Source organism: Anolis carolinensis, chromosome 5 (assembly GCF_035594765.1).
Source record: "Anolis carolinensis isolate JA03-04 chromosome 5, rAnoCar3.1.pri, whole genome shotgun sequence".
Classification (NCBI taxonomy): domain Eukaryota; kingdom Metazoa; phylum Chordata; class Lepidosauria; order Squamata; family Dactyloidae; genus Anolis; species Anolis carolinensis.
The window spans coordinates 125,235,613-125,255,630 of NC_085845.1; the positions used below are offsets into that span (position 1 = coordinate 125,235,613).

At 40.9% G+C, this 20,018-nt stretch overlaps 2 protein-coding genes across 5 annotated transcripts in view; one reads left to right on the forward strand and one right to left on the reverse strand.

Annotated features, from left to right (window-relative positions):
• The window catches only part of pgm2 (phosphoglucomutase 2), a 161,248-nt gene that overhangs the window by 53,054 nt on the left and 88,176 nt on the right, over positions 1 to 20,018 (forward strand). Inside the window, exon 3 of the mRNA XM_062982222.1 lies at positions 1,877 to 2,001. The gene's annotated coding sequence lies outside the window, so the exon portion shown is untranslated. The remainder of the gene's footprint in view (positions 1 to 1,876; positions 2,002 to 20,018) is intronic.
• The window catches only part of atp10d (ATPase phospholipid transporting 10D (putative)), a 75,500-nt gene continuing 59,303 nt past the window's right edge, over positions 3,822 to 20,018 (reverse strand). For 3 of the 4 annotated variants that reach the window (XM_062982220.1, XM_062982219.1, XM_062982221.1), the window contains 6 exons: positions 14,727 to 14,927; positions 13,456 to 13,536; positions 13,132 to 13,236; positions 7,217 to 7,404; positions 4,586 to 4,722; positions 3,822 to 4,030 (listed from right to left, as the gene is read on the reverse strand). In XM_062982220.1, coding sequence (XP_062838290.1) covers positions 4,593 to 4,722; positions 7,217 to 7,404; positions 13,132 to 13,236; positions 13,456 to 13,536; positions 14,727 to 14,927 — 705 coding nt within the window. In that variant the 3' untranslated portion in view covers positions 3,822 to 4,030; positions 4,586 to 4,592. Of the gene's footprint in view, positions 4,031 to 4,585; positions 4,723 to 7,216; positions 7,405 to 13,131; positions 13,237 to 13,455; positions 13,537 to 14,726; positions 14,928 to 20,018 lie in introns of those variants that run through there. The other variant, XR_010006644.1, reaches the window with a different exon arrangement.

The following is a 20,018-nucleotide window of genomic DNA, read 5'->3' on the forward strand; positions in this document are numbered from 1 at the left end:
AAAGTCATACTTGTTTTGCTTCAGTGGCAGAACTCTTTCGTTCACAATTGTCTAAAGCCCTTGCCACACAGCTGAATAAAATCCCACATTATCTGCTTTGAACTGGAATATATGGCAGTGTGGACTCTGATAACCCAGGTCAAAGAAGATATTGTGGGATTTTCTGCCTTGACTGCAAACGTATGTTTAATTGAGCTGAAACCAGCAACTCTGAATAAATAAATCCACAGATCCTGAAATACCACTTCTTTACCAGCAGAGGTTCCCCTTTCCCACAGGATTTTCTTTTGCAAACTGTTTAGTATTAATGAATAACATCAATGCATTGTTTGTTTGGTTGCATGCTGCAAATCACTTCTGGGCACACAGAAGACTGGGCGACTTGGAAGGCGCTGAACAGACTGCGCTCTGGCATCACGAGATGCAGAGCCAGCCTTAAGAAATGGGGCTACAATGTGGAGTCCATGACATGCAAACCACAGACCACCCACAAAATGCAATCTGAGCCCTGCCACAAGCACAATGGAGGACCTTCTTATAACAACACCAGAGGCACTCCAAGTGGCAGGCTACTGGTCAAAGGACATTTAGTATAATGCCAAGTTTTTAATTGTGTTTGTGTTTTCAAATACATTAAAACTGTACCCTTGGTTTGCCTCTCACACAATAAATAAATAATGCATTGCTAGAGAACTGCAATCTATAGGAAGTTTGTGAGTAAAAATGGATAAGGAAAACAAATGCATCATTACCCCCATTTAAAAAAGAAATTATTTAATCCTGCTGTCCCCACACCCCAACTTTAAAGAATGGGATTTTTTTTTTAAAAAAAAAAAACTTAAAAGAGTAGATTTATTATTTTTTAAAACTTAAAAGGAAGATTAGTAGAGGCAACAAGTTAGATTAGTTTCTTCAGTGACATACGAGGGCTATCCACAAAGTAGATTACGTTTTAGAATTAAAAATGAACAAAGTATAGGAGAAAACATTTACCATATGCAGTTGAAAGCCACACCCAAATACCACATCTCATGTAGTCACCATTCAAATCTAGGCACTTACCGTAGTGATGAATGAGCTTTGCAACTCCTCCCCCACTAAATTCTGCTGCTTGCATCGTCAACCAGCCAGTTACTCCTTTCCGCAGCTGTGCAGCGTTGCCAAAACGCTGTGTTGCCAGCCACACCCCCATTGTTGGAAACAAGTGGTTGGGGACACAAGCAGCAGAATTTAGTGGGGAAGGATTTGCAAAGCTCATTCATCGCTATGGTAAGTGCCTAGATTTGAATGGTGACTACGTGAGATGTGGTATTTGGGTGTGGCTTTCAACTGCATATGGTAAATGTTTGCTCCTATACTTTGTTCATTTTTAATTTCAAAACGTAATCTACTTTGTGGATAGCCCTCGTATATTGGACAGGGGTAAGATTGTAAGATTGTTATGCTACCAACCTTCGGCTGTATTGTAGTTGCGTCCTGTCTGTAGATTTGTTTTATTTGCTTATTTAATGCTCTCTGGTTTTCATTATGATATTTTAATTGTTGCAAACTGCCTTGAGAGTGTCAATCTGTCAAATACCATTTAATAGAATTGTGCTCAGACATAAAGGTAGTACAACAGTTTTATTATAAGTAAGCAAGCTGATGGAACTGTCCACAAACCATATCTGGCATGGAAAATGCCAAGAGATCAAACCAAGCAACCATCTTAAGATCAACATTTCTTTTATTATGCAGCCAGCAACCCCATCTAGCAATTTTTGTCAACAGAATGAAATGTAGGAAGAGGAGATTTAGCTTCTTCCTTCTGCTTAGCATGCAGTCCTGCATGGATGATAACTGGCTTTACTGTTCTACCTCTTTTCCTCCACCACAGTTGGATCCAGGAATTGATACCCTTCTCTCCATTGAAAGACTTCTACAACTATTGCAACAGGGTGGAAAGTAAAGTGAAGCAAGCGATGGTAGGAAGGCCTTAAGGACAAATGCAGACCACAGAAGGTAATGTCGGGTCTCAGGACTACCTTATCTCGATGACAGGTATTATAGCGAGGGTCCATTCAAAGTGAACACAATTCGCCTGGATATTATTATATATTATAATCATTATTTATATCCCATTTTATCTCTCCTGAAGGAGTGTGATACCAAGTAAAATGGTCTTCCAATGAATAAGTCATAAAGTTGATATGGCCATATGTTCAAAGGGTTTTCCTGAAATATGGGAGAGAACACAGGTTTCATTACTTTGATTGTCAACTGGACCTTATCTCCATCTTGAATGGTTGGGTTCAACATCTGATGCTTGGCTGCATAGAGAATTAAGGATTGATTTACCTGTCTGATAAGGTTCAGCAGATCTTACTTCCTACTTATGGGTCTTCCAACACCTGTTCCTACTGTAAGTGTAGGCAGTCCAGCTTGTTTCTTCAGGACTGATGCATGACCCCTCCGGTTCGTTCTATCAAAGGTATCCTGGAGTTTCTGGCTATCTTTTCTGAAAATGCCCTTTCCCTGTGGTTGAAATGTTAAGGTAAAGGTTTCTCCTTGACATTAAGTCTACTTGTGTCCGACACTGGGGGGTCATGCTTATCCCCATTTCTAAGCCGAAGAGCCGGCGTTGTCCATAGACACCTCCAAGATCATGTGGCTGGGATGACTGTATGGAATGCCTTTACCTTCCCTCTGGAGCGGTACCTATTGATCTACTCACATTTGCATGTTTACGAACTGCTAGGTTGGCAGAAGCTGAGGCTAACAGTGTGAGCTCACCCCACTCCCTGGATTCGAACTGCTGACATTTTGGTCAACAAGTCCAGTAGCTCAGCAGTTTAATCCGCTGCGCCACTGAGGGCTCTGCTTGAAATGTTACATTTCAGCTATTTCATGGAACCTAAAGAGAATTGGCAAGTCTTCCAACTTCCACCACCCTGTGGTTACATTTTTTTTTAATCCAAGAGTATAAAAAACCTCCACCTGCCAGTATCCAACTCGACCATAGCTTTTCACTTAAACTAGAAAATTGTACTTCCAACTTCTTTTCTGGACCCATCATTTCCTTTGGAGAGGAGACTGAGTCTTTTAGATGTAAGATGAGCTCTGTCCTATCTGGACAGGGGTTGTATTGTAAGGAAGACCTTCTTTCCAGAGACTCTCAAAATGGATGGCCTCTGTTATTGGTTTGTGCTATGAACTAGCTCAAAAACCTCTTCCAAAGCCTGTTCATCCTTATACCACCAATGCTTTCTTTAAAGGTGCACCACTTGACTATATACCCTGTTTCCCCTAAAATAAGACATCCCCAGAAAATAAGACCTAGTAGAGGTTTTGCTGAATTGCTAAATATAAGGCCTCCCACGAAAGTAAGACCTAGCAAAGTTTTTGTTTAGAAGCATGCCCACCGAACAGAACACCAGAGCATGCAGGATCGGTAAATGTACATACCATAACGTGTTGTACATGGAAATATTGGTAGTAACAAGAAAATCTTGATAGGATTCACAGTTTGTCTGGTTATGCTGGTTTATGATGACAACTACTGTACAATATATAATAAATGTTCATTTTTTTGTTCAACAATAAATGTAAATTCTTCTTCATGGAAAAATAAGACATTCCCTGAAAATAAGACCTAGACACTGTCTTATTTTCAGGGAAACACGGTATATGAAAAGCAGTTATGTGATCAACCCACAATGACATTCATTTTTCAATACTGTTTGAGAACTCATTTTAAATTAGATGTGGCCTTCGGCTGTTCTGTTCTTTCTGCATGTATATTATAATATTGTCATTAGTGTGGAATACACAAGAGGCAAAGGTTGTTTAAATGTTGGATTTTTATTGATCTGTATAATGATCTTTGATATATCTGAGCCAATGAGATTACACATGTGTATCTTCTTTGTTTTTATACAAAAAGTAATGCTTATGTTGGCACAGAGTATTTATGCCTTCATTTTCTGTACTTTCTGTGCTCTTGTAGATATTTTCTTGCCGGGTGCTGGCAGATGTTTTCTTGTATGTCCATCTGAAAAAAAAAATAGTTTTGCTAGTCAAAAGACCAACTGGCAAAGGAGAAGCCCAGCCCATTGTCAGATTGCCTGTCTGTCATGGGAGGCCTTGTAGCTCTCACCGGCAGTTCCTCATCTCCTTGGATATTTAGGCTTGCCTTGCCCAACAAGGAAACCCCTCCAGAGATGTGGAGGTGAGAGTTGAGTGCTGTTGTGAAGGAGAAGCACTGCCCCTTCCCCAGCCTTCTCATGGAAATGGTGTGAGATTGGGAAAGGGCCAGGCTTCCCCTTTTGTAGAGAGAAGGGGTGGCTCACAGAAAGGGTGAGTTGCCCTTTACATGGACGAAGTGGCGCAGGCCTGATTTATACCCTAAAGAGGGTGGGTAGGGTTACCGCCAAAACTGCCGAATGATTTCAGAAGGTTTTGATGAAGCACTGCATATACGCCATTGAAACCCAGTTGTGTGAATTCGCAGAAAACCACTCAAAGAAATACTGTTGGAGGTAAGCAACCTGTCCTTCTCCAGTGGGCCAGAAATTGGAAAAATACATATATTCTTAAGTTTTCTCACTTGTTCTTTAGTCATCAGTTTCCACTGGGATCACTTTCATACAGAACATCTTTGTTTGCTTAAATTGGCTTTCATGGAATCTGGCTTGCAGCAGTGGGCTTGGAAACACTGTGCTTTCTATTATTCTGTACAAAAACCTAGAGTGTAGGGAGATATTTAGATTAAATTTATTTCCAGTTACCAAGTTCAAGTTAATACAATTCTGAACAAAAGGAAAAGAGTCTGAAAATCTGATATAAAGGAGAGACATTCAAATATAAAATAAAGTTTTTCTCCCCCCAAAATTAGCCCAACATGTTGTGGCTTAGAAATACTACTATGGCCTCCATTGGGGTTGTTAAGTGGTGGTGGTGGGGACAACACATGAACATACTACAAAACATGAAATGAAGAGATAAATGTTGCCTATTCTCACAACTTACATATGAAATAATACCATATATACTTGAGTATAAGCTGACCCTAATATAAGCCGAGGCACCTAATTTTACCACAAAAAAGTGGGGAAACTTATTGACTCAAGTATAAGCCAAGGGTGGAAAATGCAGCAGCTACTGGTAAATTTCAAAATGAAAATAGATCCCAATGAAATTATATTGAGGCATTAGTAGGTTAAAGGTTTTTCAATATTTACCATATTTCAAAGAAAAACAGTAAAGTAGCTCTGTAATTGGAAAAGTAGGGTCAACAAAAACAATATGATATTAACAATAAAATAATAATAATAATAATAATAATAATAATAATAATAATAATAAACGTCATTTGTACCCTGTCCTATCTCCCCATGGGGACTCAGACCAGCTTCCAACATAGTAACAGGCAAACATTCAGTGTCTATATAAACAATGCAGAGCTAGATATAGATCTATAATTATATATACTAATTTCACATATGCATTTCCCCCTGAAACATTTGCAAATCCCCCCTCTGTGTGTGTGTGTGTGTGTGTGTGCATTTCCCCTACAATATTTGCAAGCTATATATATATATATATATATATATATATATATATATATATATTCATATCTATCTAGACATGTCTATATATATTTGTGTATTCATTTCCCCCCTGTAATGTTTGCAAGCCCTATATATAGGTAGGTAAGAATATATTCATATCTATCCAGACATCTCTCTTTATATAGATAATTATATCTATATAGAATTTGCAGAGACTTGCAAACATATGAGGGTAAATTCATATATCCTCTCTCTCTCTCTCTCTCTCTCTCTCTCTCTCTCTCTCTCTATATATATATATATATATATATATATATATATATATATATATATATATATATATAATATGCCCTGCCAACGTAGCAGTTCGAAAACATGCAGATGTGAATAGATCAATAGGTACCGCTCCGATGGGAAGGTAATGGCGCTCCATACAGTCATGCCGGCCACGTGACCTTGGAGGTGTCTATGGACAATGCTGGCTCTTCAGCTTTGAAATGGAGATTAGCACCAACCCCCAGAGTCGGTCACGACTGGACTTAACATCAGGGGAAACCTTTACCTTTATCTATGCCCTATATATTTCTAGAAATCTGTGTGTGTGTGTGTGTGTGTGCGCGCGCGCATTTCCCCTGCAATATTTGCAAGCCCTACAAATCTATATTCATATATATCTATCTAGATCTCTCTCTATATAGATAATAATATCTGTATAGGATTTGCATAGACTTGCAAACATATGAGCCAAAAATTCATATATAAAATAATGTATACACACAGATACAGATATACAGGTACATTGAAATCTCTAGTTATCTATATGTTTATAGGATTTGCAAAGACTTGCAAACATATGATGGGGAAATTCATATATAAAATTAATGTGTATAGATAGATAGATAGATACAAATATAAAGGTACATAGAGGGTTTGTAAAGGCTTGCAGGTGGAAATGCCTATATATCTGTAGCAGAGATTAACATATATTTCAGAGAAAAATGCTTCTATAAGATTAATGGGTATATATATATATTCTTCCTGACTTGCAAGGGCTTCATTCCCTTTTCAAAATATTCCCTTGGTTAAGAGTGAGGGAGGCTTTGGAAAAGAATACACTGATAAGGGAGGGTAAGATGAGAGATAAATATGTCATATATTGCAAGCAACAGCCTCCAGGCTCCGCTGCTGGCTTGACCTTGACCCGATTATAAGCCGGGGGAGGCTTTTTCAGCTCATAAATAAGGGCTGAAAAACTCGGCTTATCTTCGAGTATATACGTATAAAGACTGCAACAGTAAACTGAATAATCATATGCACATAAATAGGATTCTCTGGTCAAGATCCTGTATCTCTTCCACCCTCAAGCATGATATGATGTTTACTGGACATGGGGATGGAAGAATGCCAGGAAGTATCCCTGGAGAGAATTGCCTGGCTGATGGAAGGGCAGGAGGTGCCCAGGTAGTGCAAAAACTAGCACATGTATTGTACAGGGACACTCAGCAACTGGTCAAAATTAGCTCGGGGCAATTGATTTTATAATAAACTTTGATTTAATTATTCATTCATGTTTGACGTAGGCTTTTAAGACAAAGCCACAACATGGCAGGTCCCAAATAAAAATAGCTATGTATCCTGAAATGTCTGGTTTCAAAGCAGATAAATACCTTGGAAGTAGAGCCAACATTGTTGTGACGATGCAGATCTGATAAAATACTGGATTAGCCAACTGCCTTTGCATAACCCAGTATGGATTGGCAGGTGGGTTGCAAAGAACACAGAGGGCTCCAAAGGTTCCGATAATGGAAAAGAACAAAATGATGCTAAATGCAAAAACAGAGAAGTGTATCATAGTCTGAAATAAAAACAACAACATTAGCTGAATGAGATGACATTTCTATCCATTTCTAAAAACCTAGAAACACCATTCATTTTATCCATGCATTAGAATCACAGAATCATAGAGTTGGAAGAGACATTGTGGGCCATCCAGTCCAACCCTGTACCAAGAAGCAGGGAAATAATAATCAAAGCAACCTCGACAAATGGCCACCAAGACTCTATTTAAAAGCCTCCAAAGAAGGAGCCTCCACCACGCTCCGGGGCAGAGAGTTCCACTGCTTTATGCATTGATTCATGCATTCACACATCCATGCATTCAGTTAATTTATATACTTATTGGGATAAGTTATTTTACATAGTAAAGTGTATACCTTAGGCCAGGGGTCCCCAAACTAAGGCCCGGGGGCCGGATGCGGCCCATCGAAGCCATTTATCTGGCCCCCACGGCACAAGGGCAGAAGGGGGTTGGGCTAAATGACCCAAGGGTTCTCTTCTTCTCTTACAACCCTTATTATTATTATTATTATTATTATTATTATTATTATTATTATTATTTGACATACAACAAGATGAGTCCACAGCAGATACTCTGCTGGCTGTTGTATTGGATCACACGTCGGACACTTCCCAAGTGTCTAGGACTGTGTGATGTATCGGCGAATAATGCGCGCAGATCCCAGTAAGGTGGCCTTCTGCAGCTGGCAGGTGGGGATTGTGTCAGTGTCGATTGTGTTTAAGTGCAGGCCAAGGTCTTTAGGCACTGCACCCAGTGTGCCGATCACCACTGGGACCACCTTGACTGGCTTGTGCCAGAGTCTTTGTAATAGATCTTTAAATCCTCATATCGTGTCAGCTTTTCCAGTTGTTTTTCCTCAATCCTGCTGTCACCTAGGATTGCAACGTCGACAATCCATACTTTGTTTTTTAACACGACTGTGAGGTCAGGAGTATTGTGTTCCAAAACCCTATTATTATTATTATTATTAACATTGAGGCTGGGTGGCCATCTGTTAGGGGTGCTGTGCTTGTGCTTTCGGTGCACAAAGGCAGAAGGGGATTGGACTCAATGGCCCAAAGGGTCTCTGCCAATCCTCTTTTTATTATTATTATTATTATTATTATTATTATTATTATTATTATTATTATTTATTGCTCGGTGGCCAACTATAGTCCGGCCCTCCAACGGTCCGAAGGATTGTGAACTGGCCCCCCGTTTAAAAAGTTTGGGGACCCCTGCCTTAGGCGATCCCTTGTAGTTTGAGGATGATTGTCTTCCATCTTGAGGGTGTGTCCGTAGATGGCTGAAGAGACCTATTCTTGATCTGCATGTTCTCCCACAGTGAGGACATCGGTTTCCAGGTGGAAGGCGGTCCCGGTCAGTGTTGGCTTGACACTCCTTCCTCTTGGCACGTTTCTCCCTTAAGCCCTCCATTCGTGCCTCTTCGAACTCCGCAGCACTGCTGGTCACAGCTGACCTCCAATTAGAGCGCTCAAGGGCCAGGGCTTCCCAGTTCTCAGTGTCTATGCCACAGTTTTTAAGGTTGGCTTTAAGCCCATCTTTAAATCTCTTTTCCTGCCCACCAACATTACGTTTCCCATTCTTGAGTTCGGAGTAGAGCAACTGCTTTGGGAGACGATGATCGGGCATGTTTTATGTTTTATTTTTTTATTGTGCAAGTTGTTGTCTATTGCTGTGTTTTATACTGCTACTGTTTTTATTCGGGCTTGGCCCCATGTAAGCCGCCCTGAGTCCCCTTCGGGGAGATAGAGGCGGGGTATAAAAATAAAGTTATTATTATTATTATTATTATTCAGACAACGTGGCCAGTCCAGCGAAGTTGATGGCCTAGGAACATCGCTTCAATGCTGGTGGTCTTTGCTTCTTCCAGCACACGGACATTTGTCCGCCTGTCTTCCCAAGAGATTTGCAGGATTTTCCTGAGGCAACGCTGATGGAAACGCTCCAGGAGTTGAGTGTGACGTCTGTAGACCATCCACATTTCACAGGCATAGAGCAGGATTGGGAGGACAATGGCTTTATAAACAAGCACCTTGGTATCTCTACGGATGTCCCGGTCATCAAACACTCTCTGCTTCATTCGGAAAAATGCTGCACTCGCAGAGCTCAGGCGGTGTTGTATTTCAGTGTCGATGTTGACTTTTGTGGAGAGGTGGCTGCCAAGGTAGCGGAAATGGTCAACGTTTTCTAATGTTACACCATTAAGCTATAAAGTGTATAACCATCATTAGGCAAGTTGAGAGTCAAATGTATGTTTCCTCCTTTCCATTTTTGCTGTTCTTCCTTTCAATTGCATTTTTCTTTTTGTTTGTATATCTTTTTGCTTTTGTATTGGAAATTATCTGCTGAAAATTATATCCCACCTTTCCCTCTGTACCAGACCTAAGGAGTTTGACCATTTGAATTAAAACAAAATGAGATAATATACAACAGACAATTAATATTAAAAGTCCTGATCAAATAGAAAACCTTTTCCTGTTGGTAGAAAGAAAACAGAGGGGACCAACATTGCTGTCCCCAAAGGGACTTCCAAAGTCTGGGATCATCCAACTCAGCAAACATGCCTATGATGGTTGTAAAATGAGAGAAAACCTTCCCTTGAGGACCTTAGAAGTTGGATCGGTTGATATTGGGAGATAGGTGAGAGTCATAGATCCAACCATGTAGGAGAAAAGTGAGATATAAATAAAGATTGTATTATTATTATTATTATTATTATTATTATTATTATTTTATTGTATGACACAGCAAACAAGATAGACATGCTGGATTTCATATCACAAAATCACAAGTCGAACACTTCCTAAGCGTTTAGGACTGTGTGATGTATTTTTGGATGATGCGTGCAGATCCCAGTAGGGTTGCCTTTTGCAGTTGGCAGATCGTAATTTTGTCCATGCCTATTGTTTCCAAATGCCAGCTGAGATCTTTTGGCATGGCACCCAGTGTACCCATCACCACCGGGACCACCTGCACTGGTTTCTGCCAGTCTTGAAGTTCAATCTTGAGGTCCTGATAACGGCTGAGTTTTTCCTGTTGTTTTCCATCAATGCGACTGTCACCTGGGATGGCAACATCAATGATCCAAACCTTTTTCCTTTCCACAACTGTGATGTCTGGTGTGTTGTGTTCCAGAACTTTGTCAGTCTGGATTCGGAAGTCCCACAGTATCTTTGCGTGCTTATTTTCCAATACTTTTGCAGGTTTGTGATCCCACCAGTTCTTTACTGCTGGGAGGTGGCATTTGAGGCATAAGTTCCAATGAATCATTTGGGCCACATGGTTGTGCCTCTGTTTGTAGTCTGTCTGTGTGATTTTCTTACAGCAGCTGAGGATATGATCAATGGTTTCGTCGGTTTCCTTGCACAGTCTGCATTTTGGGTCATCAGCTGATTTTTCGATCTTGGCCTTAATTGCATTTGTTCTGATGGCTTGCTCCTGGGCTGCAAGGATCAGGCCTTCTGTCTCCTTCTTCAGGGTCCCATTTGTGAGCCATAGCCAGGTCTTCTCCTTATCAGCTTTTCCTTCAATTTTGTCAAGGAACTTTCCATGCAGTGTTTTGTTGTGCCAGCTGTCAGCTCTAGTTTGTAGTGCGGTTTTCTTGTACTGATTCTTTGTCTGCTGTGTTTTGAGGAGTTTCTGATTTTTACTTCAATCAAAGCAGGTTCTTCACTTTGCTTTACATATTCTGCAAGGGCATGTTCTTCTTCTTTGACTGTTTGTTTTACTTGTAAGAGTCCTCTGCCCCCTGATCTTCTAGGCAGATATAGCCGGTCAACATCACTGCGGGGGTGCAGTGAATGATGAATGGTCATGAGTTTTCTTGTTTTTCTGTCCAAATTATTAATTATTATTATTATTATTATTATTATTATTATTATTATTATTATGCCCAGAAACAAACTGGAAGCCAGTGAAGCTGTTTCTCCATCATGCATATGGGCCCTTTCACACAGCCATATAACCCAGAACATCAGGGCAGAAAATCCCACAATATCTGCTTTTGAACTGGGTTATCTGAGTCCACACTGCCATATACTCCAGTTCAAAGCAGATAACGTGGGAATTTATTCAGCTGTGTGGAAAAGGCCTAGACCTAAAAGCAAATTAAATAAACCCCATCCATCCCAAATGCCATTGCTCTGCCCTCAAAGGAAGAGAATAAGAGGCAGTATCTGCTGGATTTAACTCCTCTACCACGTTGTCATTCTCTTTTCTATTTGCATCATGTTTGGATTATAAAATTGAGGGCAGGGAACTGTTTTGTTCGGCATTTGAAGTTCAATATACAGTAATGATATTTTTTAAATACATAACAACAACAAAGAACTACATGGCTCTTTTAAAGAAGTCCCAGTCTGCAATCTGGCTGTATTATTTTGAACCTGTTTCAGTTTCTGAACAGTTGTGAAAGGCAGCCCCAAGTAGAGCATTTTACATTAATACAAATAAAATGCAATTTAGGCATGTGCCGCTGTAATCAGTCATCTCAAGGAATAGGTCTTCTAATAGCTATGGGGTCAAAAAGGAATCCTCTAGCACAGTGGTTCTCAAGCTTCCTAATGCCATGACACCTTAATAGAGTTCTTCATGTTGTGGTGACCCCCAACCATAAAATTATTTTCATTGCTACTTCATAACGGTAATTTTGCTACTGTTATGAATCGCAATGTAAATATCTGATATGCAGGATGTATTTTCATTCACTGGACCAAATTTGGCACAAATAACCGATATGCCCGAACTTGAATACTGGTGGGGTTGGGAGGGGATTGATTTTGTCTTTTGGGAGTTGTAGTTGCTGGGATTTATAGCTAACTTACAATCGAAGGGCCTTCTGAACTCCAGCAACAATGGAATTGAACCAAACTTAGTACACAGAACTCCCATGACCAACAGAAAATACTGAAAAGCTTTGGTGGGCATTGGCCTTTGGTTTTGAAGTTGTCGTTCACCTACATACAGAGAGCACTGTGAACTTAAAACAATAATGGATCTGGACCAAACTTGGAATGAATACTCAATATGCCCAAATGTGAACACTGGTAGAGTTTGGGGAAAATAGACCTTGACATTTGGGAGTTGTAGTTGCTGGGATAGAATTGGGCAAATTGGGCTTTGGTGAGAGGATTCACCATCTGTTTCCAAAAAGGAGGAGAAGGACCAGTGAAAAGATCTTCAGCCTTCTCTGCCAAAGGGGTTCCTAAGACCATCTGAAATATGTGTTTTCTGATGGTCTTTGGCGACCCCTCTGACACCCCCTTGCGACCCTCCCAGGGGTCCCAAACCCCAGGTTGAGAAATGCTGCACCATCTTCTGAAATTGCTATTCTAAAAAGGATTAGAACCACTCTAAACAGTGCCATTCAATTCCCATTCCAGAATGAAGGCTCAGAAGGATGTCATGGCTGATGGTAGCAAAGGCTACTGAGAGGTTTGTCAAGACATCAAGATGTTGAAAGAACTATCAGATCCCCAGAGATTTTTCATAGCAGAATGAACATGGATACACTTATCTCTGTTCCCAGCAGAGATCATCCACCAAGACAATCATCAGTCCTAGCCAGCATAGTATCCTAGCTCCTAAGCAGAACACCCAATGGTAAGGAATGTTAAAAGTTGGTGTCCAACAACATCTGGAGGGCCACATGCCCACATTGCCCCCAGCCTAGAAATAAACTGTGACTCCTACAACAATCTGTGAATTCAATCATGTACTTACCAAATATTTACTCTCAATCACAAGGTGCAGTATTATTATAAAGAACATGGTAGTGTTAAGAATGCTTCCAAAGGAGTAGAGGTCTATACCAGAGTTACGGTATGTCTGTAAAAGATCAATTATTTAAATTTAAAGTGTGAGGTGCCTATCTTTCCATTAAAGTCTATACAGCACTGAAATCACAGAGCACTACTGTTTTCTGTAATATACAAAATTCAAGTAAGTATTATAAATAAGAAGGTTTAAATAATACACAAATAAGCAAGGCTTTGTATTGCTTTTAAAATAGTCGTGGAAGAAAAGGCTGGTTTTCTTGATACTTGCATAGTAAGGGAGAAAAAAGCAGACAAAGCTTTGGTAAAATCCATCAAGTATGTTCACAGCAAAAGCTGACTTGCCATATGGCTGAAACAGAAACAGGAGAAACACATTGTTAGGACAATAATATATTTTAGTCATTTTGAATAGCTTACTAGTTTATTTGCCTGAAACTCTTAAAATTATACATAGTGGGTATGGAGAGCATCATGACATGAGACTTTAATTTTCAGTGAAGGTCTGAGCCAATCTAATGCATGACAAACCACATATGAGGGATTCAAATGACAATATATATGCCTCTTTATTTTATCAGCATTTTTGGCACAAGAAAATACAACTTTTCAACTAGAATTCGAAATCACATGGTCAAACAGGAAGAGCTTGAATGCCCCTGAACTATCCCACTTTAAACTGATACAGAAAAAGACACATTCTTATTTTCAGTGAGACAAACTAATAGAAATGTTCGTAAGCAGCCCTTGCAGATGGATATACATAGAAGTTATTGTATCTTGAGAGTGCATAGAAACCTAGAATTGGAACTTGGAAAAGCTGAATTTTGAATTACAGGTCACAGAATCCATCAAGTCACATTGAGTGGATGGTTTTTATAGGATAGTATCTTCTAAAGTGGCAATTATTTGAGCTTTGTGGACCCATATCTGAAGATGGTGTCCTTTGCCACTTCAGTTAAGTCATTTCACGATGTCAGATTTCCTTTCTTTATCCACCTAGGAGCCCTTCCCAGAGGTTCAAAATTACCTGTTTGTCTGGTATGTAATATGGGACAAGGCTCTCACATCCATTGAGCCCTTCTTTTGTCATACAACATTTTTTTAAAAACCCAAAATGAATAAGCAACAGTCAATAAAACAGCCTGCTGCATGTCCATGAGAGTGCGGAGAAGAGCAAACCATAGAACACCTACTACAATGCAATCTGAGCCCTGCCACATGCACAATGGAGGACCTTCTCACATCAACACCAAAGGCACTCCAAGTGGCCAGCTTCTGGTCAAAGGATATTTAGCATAATGCCAAGTTTTTAACTTTGTGTTTTTAAATACATTATAACTATACCCAATTCACTTCTTACACAACAAATAAATAAATAGAACAGCCAGGGATAACCAGACACCCTTTAAATGGCTGCCTTGTTAGATTACTTACACAATATGGAATGTGTCTGAAAATGTAAGTATAACGGGCCTGGAATACACAGCCAAAAATGTATGAGATATATCAATTGTCATGTATTTCTGAGCCAAGAAATACCTCATTTCTCTGACTAGCCTTGTAAAGTTCTGGATTGCTCAGAAGACATTCTGCAGAGACATCTTGGTCTAACACACCATAAATGATAGGGGGTGCTGATGTGAAGAGAAGGTTGAAGAAAATCAAACTCCAGTAGTCGATCATGGGAGTTCCTGAAAATCCAGAGAAGAACTGGAACCAGAACAGGAGACCGACGTAAGCCTATTAAGATTAGAAACAGGGATTAAAAACTACAATAGAGTCTCACTAATCCAAGCCTCACTTATCCAAGCTTCTGGATTATCCAAGCCATTTTTGTAGTCAATGTTTTCAATATATCATGATATTTTGGTGCTAAATTTGTAAATACAGTAATTACAACATAACATTACTGCGTATTGAACTACTTTTTCTGTCAAATTTGTTGTATAACATGATGTTTTGGTGCTTAATTTGTAAAATCATAACCTAATTTGATGTTTAATAGGCTTTTCCTTAATCCCTCCTTATTATCCAAGATATTTGCTTATCCAAGCTCCTGCCGGCCCGTTTAGCTTGGATAAATGAGACTCTGCTTTAATTGTATGAAATGACAATTGTTGCTGGAAGTAAAACATTATTTACAGTAACCCCCTGGAATACTAACACTGTCTATAGTTACAGTATATATAGTATATATATACACTATATATGTCTATAGTTACAGGCTTGTATGAATGGAACTGCCAAATACTGCTCCTTTACACCAATTTTACCTCTGGAAACAGTACAAAAGCTGCATATATCTAGTATTTTTCAGCATAAAATTCCTAAGACCAACCAATTTAATAGTAATAGAATGACAGGTACAGACAAGAGCTAACTTTAAGGTTGCAGCTTAAGAACATGTCACATGGTAGATAGACCTTCATAGAAAAGCAGCTGGAAATCCAGTTGTAAGATATGATAGATTCAACAGGAACAAATGCAAGATGCTCCAATTAGGCAGAAAAAATGTAATGGAAAGATACAGAATGTGGGACGTCTGGCTCGACAGCAGTACGTGTGAAAAAGATCTTGGAGTCCTCGTGGACAACAAATTGAATATGAGCCTACAATGTGATGCGGCAGCAGAAAAAGCCAATGGGATATTGGCCTGCATAAATAGGAGTATAGTGTCTAGATCCAGGTCATGCTACCCCTATATTCCGCCTTGGTCAGACTACGCCTGGAATGCTGTGTCTAATTCTGGGCACCACAATTGAAGGGAGATGTTGACAAGCTGGAATGTGTCCAGAGGAGGGCGACTAAAATTATCAAGGGTCTGGAGAACAAGCCCTATGAGGAGTGGCTGAAAGAGCTGAGCATGTTTAGCCTACAGAAGAGAAGGCCGAGAGGAGACATGATAGCCATGTATAAAATATGTGAGGGGGAATCATAGGGAGGAGGGAGCAAGTTTGTTTTCTGCTGCCCTGCAGACTAGGATGCGGAACAATGGATTTAAACTACAGGAAAAGAAATTCCACCTGAACATTAGGAAGAACTTCCTCACTGTGAGAGCTGTTCAACAGTGGAACTTTCTGCCCCGGAGTGTGCTGGAGACTCCCTCTTTGGAGACTTTTAAGCAGAGGCTGGATGGCCATCTGTTGGGGGTGCTTTGAATGAGATTTTCCTGCTTCTTGGCAAGGGGTTGGACTGGATGGTCCATGAGGTCTCTTCCAAGTCTATGATTCTATAGAGAACTGTTTTTGGAAGACAGTCCTATGGAGAATGGAATTTAACAACTTTGCCTGAGAACTGGTTCCTCCTGAAAAGGAGGCACAAAATCTTAAGGAGAAATTGGATGCATGATCCAATTACATTGTGGAGGATGGTAGAAGAGAGCCTCCACAACTTTGATCTCAAAATCAATTAAGGATGGATGGGAGTTTTTCAAAAGTGAAATACTCAAGGCGCAAATGCAAACAGTGCCAACAAAGAAGAAAAATAAGACAAGTGCAAAGAAGCCAGAATGGATGTCCAAAGAACTTCTAACTGAGCTAAAGCTCAAAAGTGACACGCACAAGAAGTGGAAAAGGGGAGAAATCACCAAAGAAGAATTCAAACGTATAGCCAACTCCTGTAGGGAAAAGGTTCGCAAGGCTAAAGCGCAAAATGAGCTCAGGCTTGCCAGGGACATAAAAAACAACAAAAAAGGCTTTTTTGCTTACGTTGGTAGAAAAAGGAAGAAAAAGGAGGCGATAGGGCCATTGCAAGGAGAAGATGGGGTGATGGCGACAGGGGACAGGGAAAAGGCAGAACTACTTAATGCCTTCTTTGCCTCGGTCTTCTCACAAAAAGAAAGCCATCTTCAACCTCAGCAACATGGAATGGACGAAGGATTGGGGGAAATCCAACCCCAAATAGGGAAACAAGTTGTCCAGGAACACCTGGCCACTCTAAACGAATTCAAGTCCCCAGGGCCAGACCAGCTACATCCAAGAGTACTGAAGGAACTAGCGGAAGTTATTTCAGAACCACTGGCAATTATCTTCGAGAGTTCTTGGAGAACGGGAGAAGTCCCAGCAGATTGGAGGAGGGCGAATGTGGTCCCTATCTTCAAGAAGGGAAAAAAGAACGACCCAAACAATTACTGGTCAGCCTCACATCAATACCAGGCAAAATTCTGGAAAAGATCATTAAGGAAGTGGTCTGCGAACACTTAGAAACAAATGCGGTCATTGCTAATAGTCAACACGGATTTACCAAAAACAAGTCATGCCAGACTAATCTGATCTCTTTTTTCGATAGAGTTACGAGTTGGGTCGATACAGGGAATGCTGTGGATGTAGCGTACCTGGATTTCAGTAAGGCCTTCGACAAAGTCCCCCACGACCTTCTGGCAAACAAACTAGTAAAATGTGGGCTAGACAAAACTACGGTTAGGTGGATCTGTAATTGGCTAAGCGAACGAACCCAAAGGGTGCTCACCAATGCGTCGTCTTCATCATGGAAAGAAGTGACAAGTGGAGTGCCGCAGGGCTCCGTCCTGGGCCCGGTTCTGTTCAACATCTTTATTAACGACTTAGACGAAGGGTTAGAAGGCACGATCATCAAGTTTGCAGACGACACAAAACTGGGAGGGATAGCTAACACTCCAGAAGACAGGAGCAGAATTCAAAACGATCTTGACAGACTAGAGAGATGGGCCGAAACTAACAAAATGAAGTTCAACAGGGACAAATGCAAGATACTTCACTTCGGCAGAAAAAATGGAAATCAAAGATACAGAATGGGGGACGCCTGGCTTGACAGCAGTGTGTGCGAAAAAGACCTTGGAGTCCTTGTGCAGACTAGGATGCGGAACAATGGATTTAAACTACAGGAAAAGAAATTCCACCTGAACATTAGGAAGAACTTCCTCACTGTGAGAGCTGTTCGACAGTGGAACTCTCTCCCCGGGGCCGTGGTGGAGGCTCCTTCTTTGGAGGCTTTTAAGCAGAGGCTGGATGGCCATCTGTCGGGGGTGCTTTGAATGCGATTTCCTGCTTCTTAGCAGGGGGTTGGACTGGATGGCCCATGTGGTCTCTTCCAACTCTACTATTCTATGATTCTATGATTATAATATTCCAGCATCCTCTTGGGAAGCCTACTTCCATAATAGCGGTGCTATCAATCAAGAGCACTAATTTACTTGGATGTCCCCGTTACTGATCCTGAGGTGTTCAAATTAATTTTAAAGCTAAAATCAGGTAAAGCATTGGGGAATGATAACACCCTCCCCCCAGAAGTTCTTAAAGAAAATCTAGATTGATGGGCCCCAGTTTTAGGGCAGCTTTTCCCTTGGATTGACCACTCAGCTACTTCTCTCCAATAAGACAAATATGATGGTTTTTAATTTTTTTAAAGGTAATTTTGCTTGTCAGTCAGGATGCACTTATTATGGATAGAGTCACTAGATATTGTGCAGCTGCCATTGTGACTCATAGGCAGATGATAATCAGCAGCAGAATGACAATAAAGAGCCTTTTAAGAAAGATTCAGGCCCCTTCCACACAGCTGTATAAAATCCACATTGAACTGGATTGTATGAAAATGTGGACTCAGATAATCCAGTTCAAAGCAGATATTGTGGTTTGTCTGCCTTGATATTCAGGGTTATATGGCTGCGTGGAACAGCCCTTAGATAGCCATGTGTCTGTCACAACCCAGGCTGCAGAGCACCAATAACCATACACCGAGGCCAGATTCTATCTAATATCTTTATTGAAGGAATATATAAAGTTAATAAAAGCAAGTGTATGAAATAGTCCAGAAATAGACCTTTCAGGAAAGGTCAAAATTAGTCCAAAGAAACAATGTCCAATATGAAATATTAAGGTCCAAAGTTGTAATCCAATAACCGAAACACTCACTTTGCCAGGCAAAGTGAGGGGAGATGGCAAGGTCCTTTAGTCCATGGAACTTGAGCGAGGCTAGGGAGTAACTTGAAACAAGGCTTGATACAAGGCAACAAGGAACGAGGAGCAAGAACAAGATCCGTGGAATTACTTGGCAAAATCCGGAAAACAAGGCAAGGCAGAGTCCTGGAAAACAAGGCTGAGTCCTAGGAAGCAAGGCAAGGTCCGCGGAGGTAAACAAGGCTGGAACGGGAGCGTAGGCTTGGAAACAGGGACAAAGGCTTAGAAGCGGAGTAGCGCTGTCCACACACAACCTACTCCAGTTGCTGACGAATTGACTCCGCAAGATCCCTTTGTGGGCAAAACACCTAAATAGGGTCTAGTTTCCCCACCAAAGAGCAGTTCCCTGGAGAACCAGAAACGAAAGCTATTCTCTGAGTCCAGATGCATGACTCCTTAAAGTTTCCCATGGAAAGCAGGCTTAATCAGCTGAATGCTTAGCAGCTATCCTAGCACTCCTGCGAGACGCCTGTTGAACTCCCCTCTGTTGTTTACAAAAAGCATGGCGAGAAAACGTAGGAGATTTTGGCTCGGGGCTTGTTTGACAGACTTCTGGAAGACAAATCTCTTGCAGGTGCAAGGTTTCCAAATCTGGCTGGGAAAGTTCCAATTCTGGCTCGAACGGTGAAAAACCCAAGTTTTCCTCTTCATCTGGCACCACAGTGCCAGGAATGGGACTACATTGCCCATGGGTCATCACACTATCCCCCCCCCTCAAGCCCCCTCTCAAAAATGGGCTCTCTCCCCGAGGTGCGGGGCCGCGGCTTAGCAGGGTAGTTCTGATGGAAGCGGCGGGCTAAATCGGGGGCATGGACTGCGGAAGCGTCTACCCAAGAGCGTTCTTCGGGGCCAAAACCCGCCCAGTCAATGAGATATTGCAGGCGGCGGCGGTGAA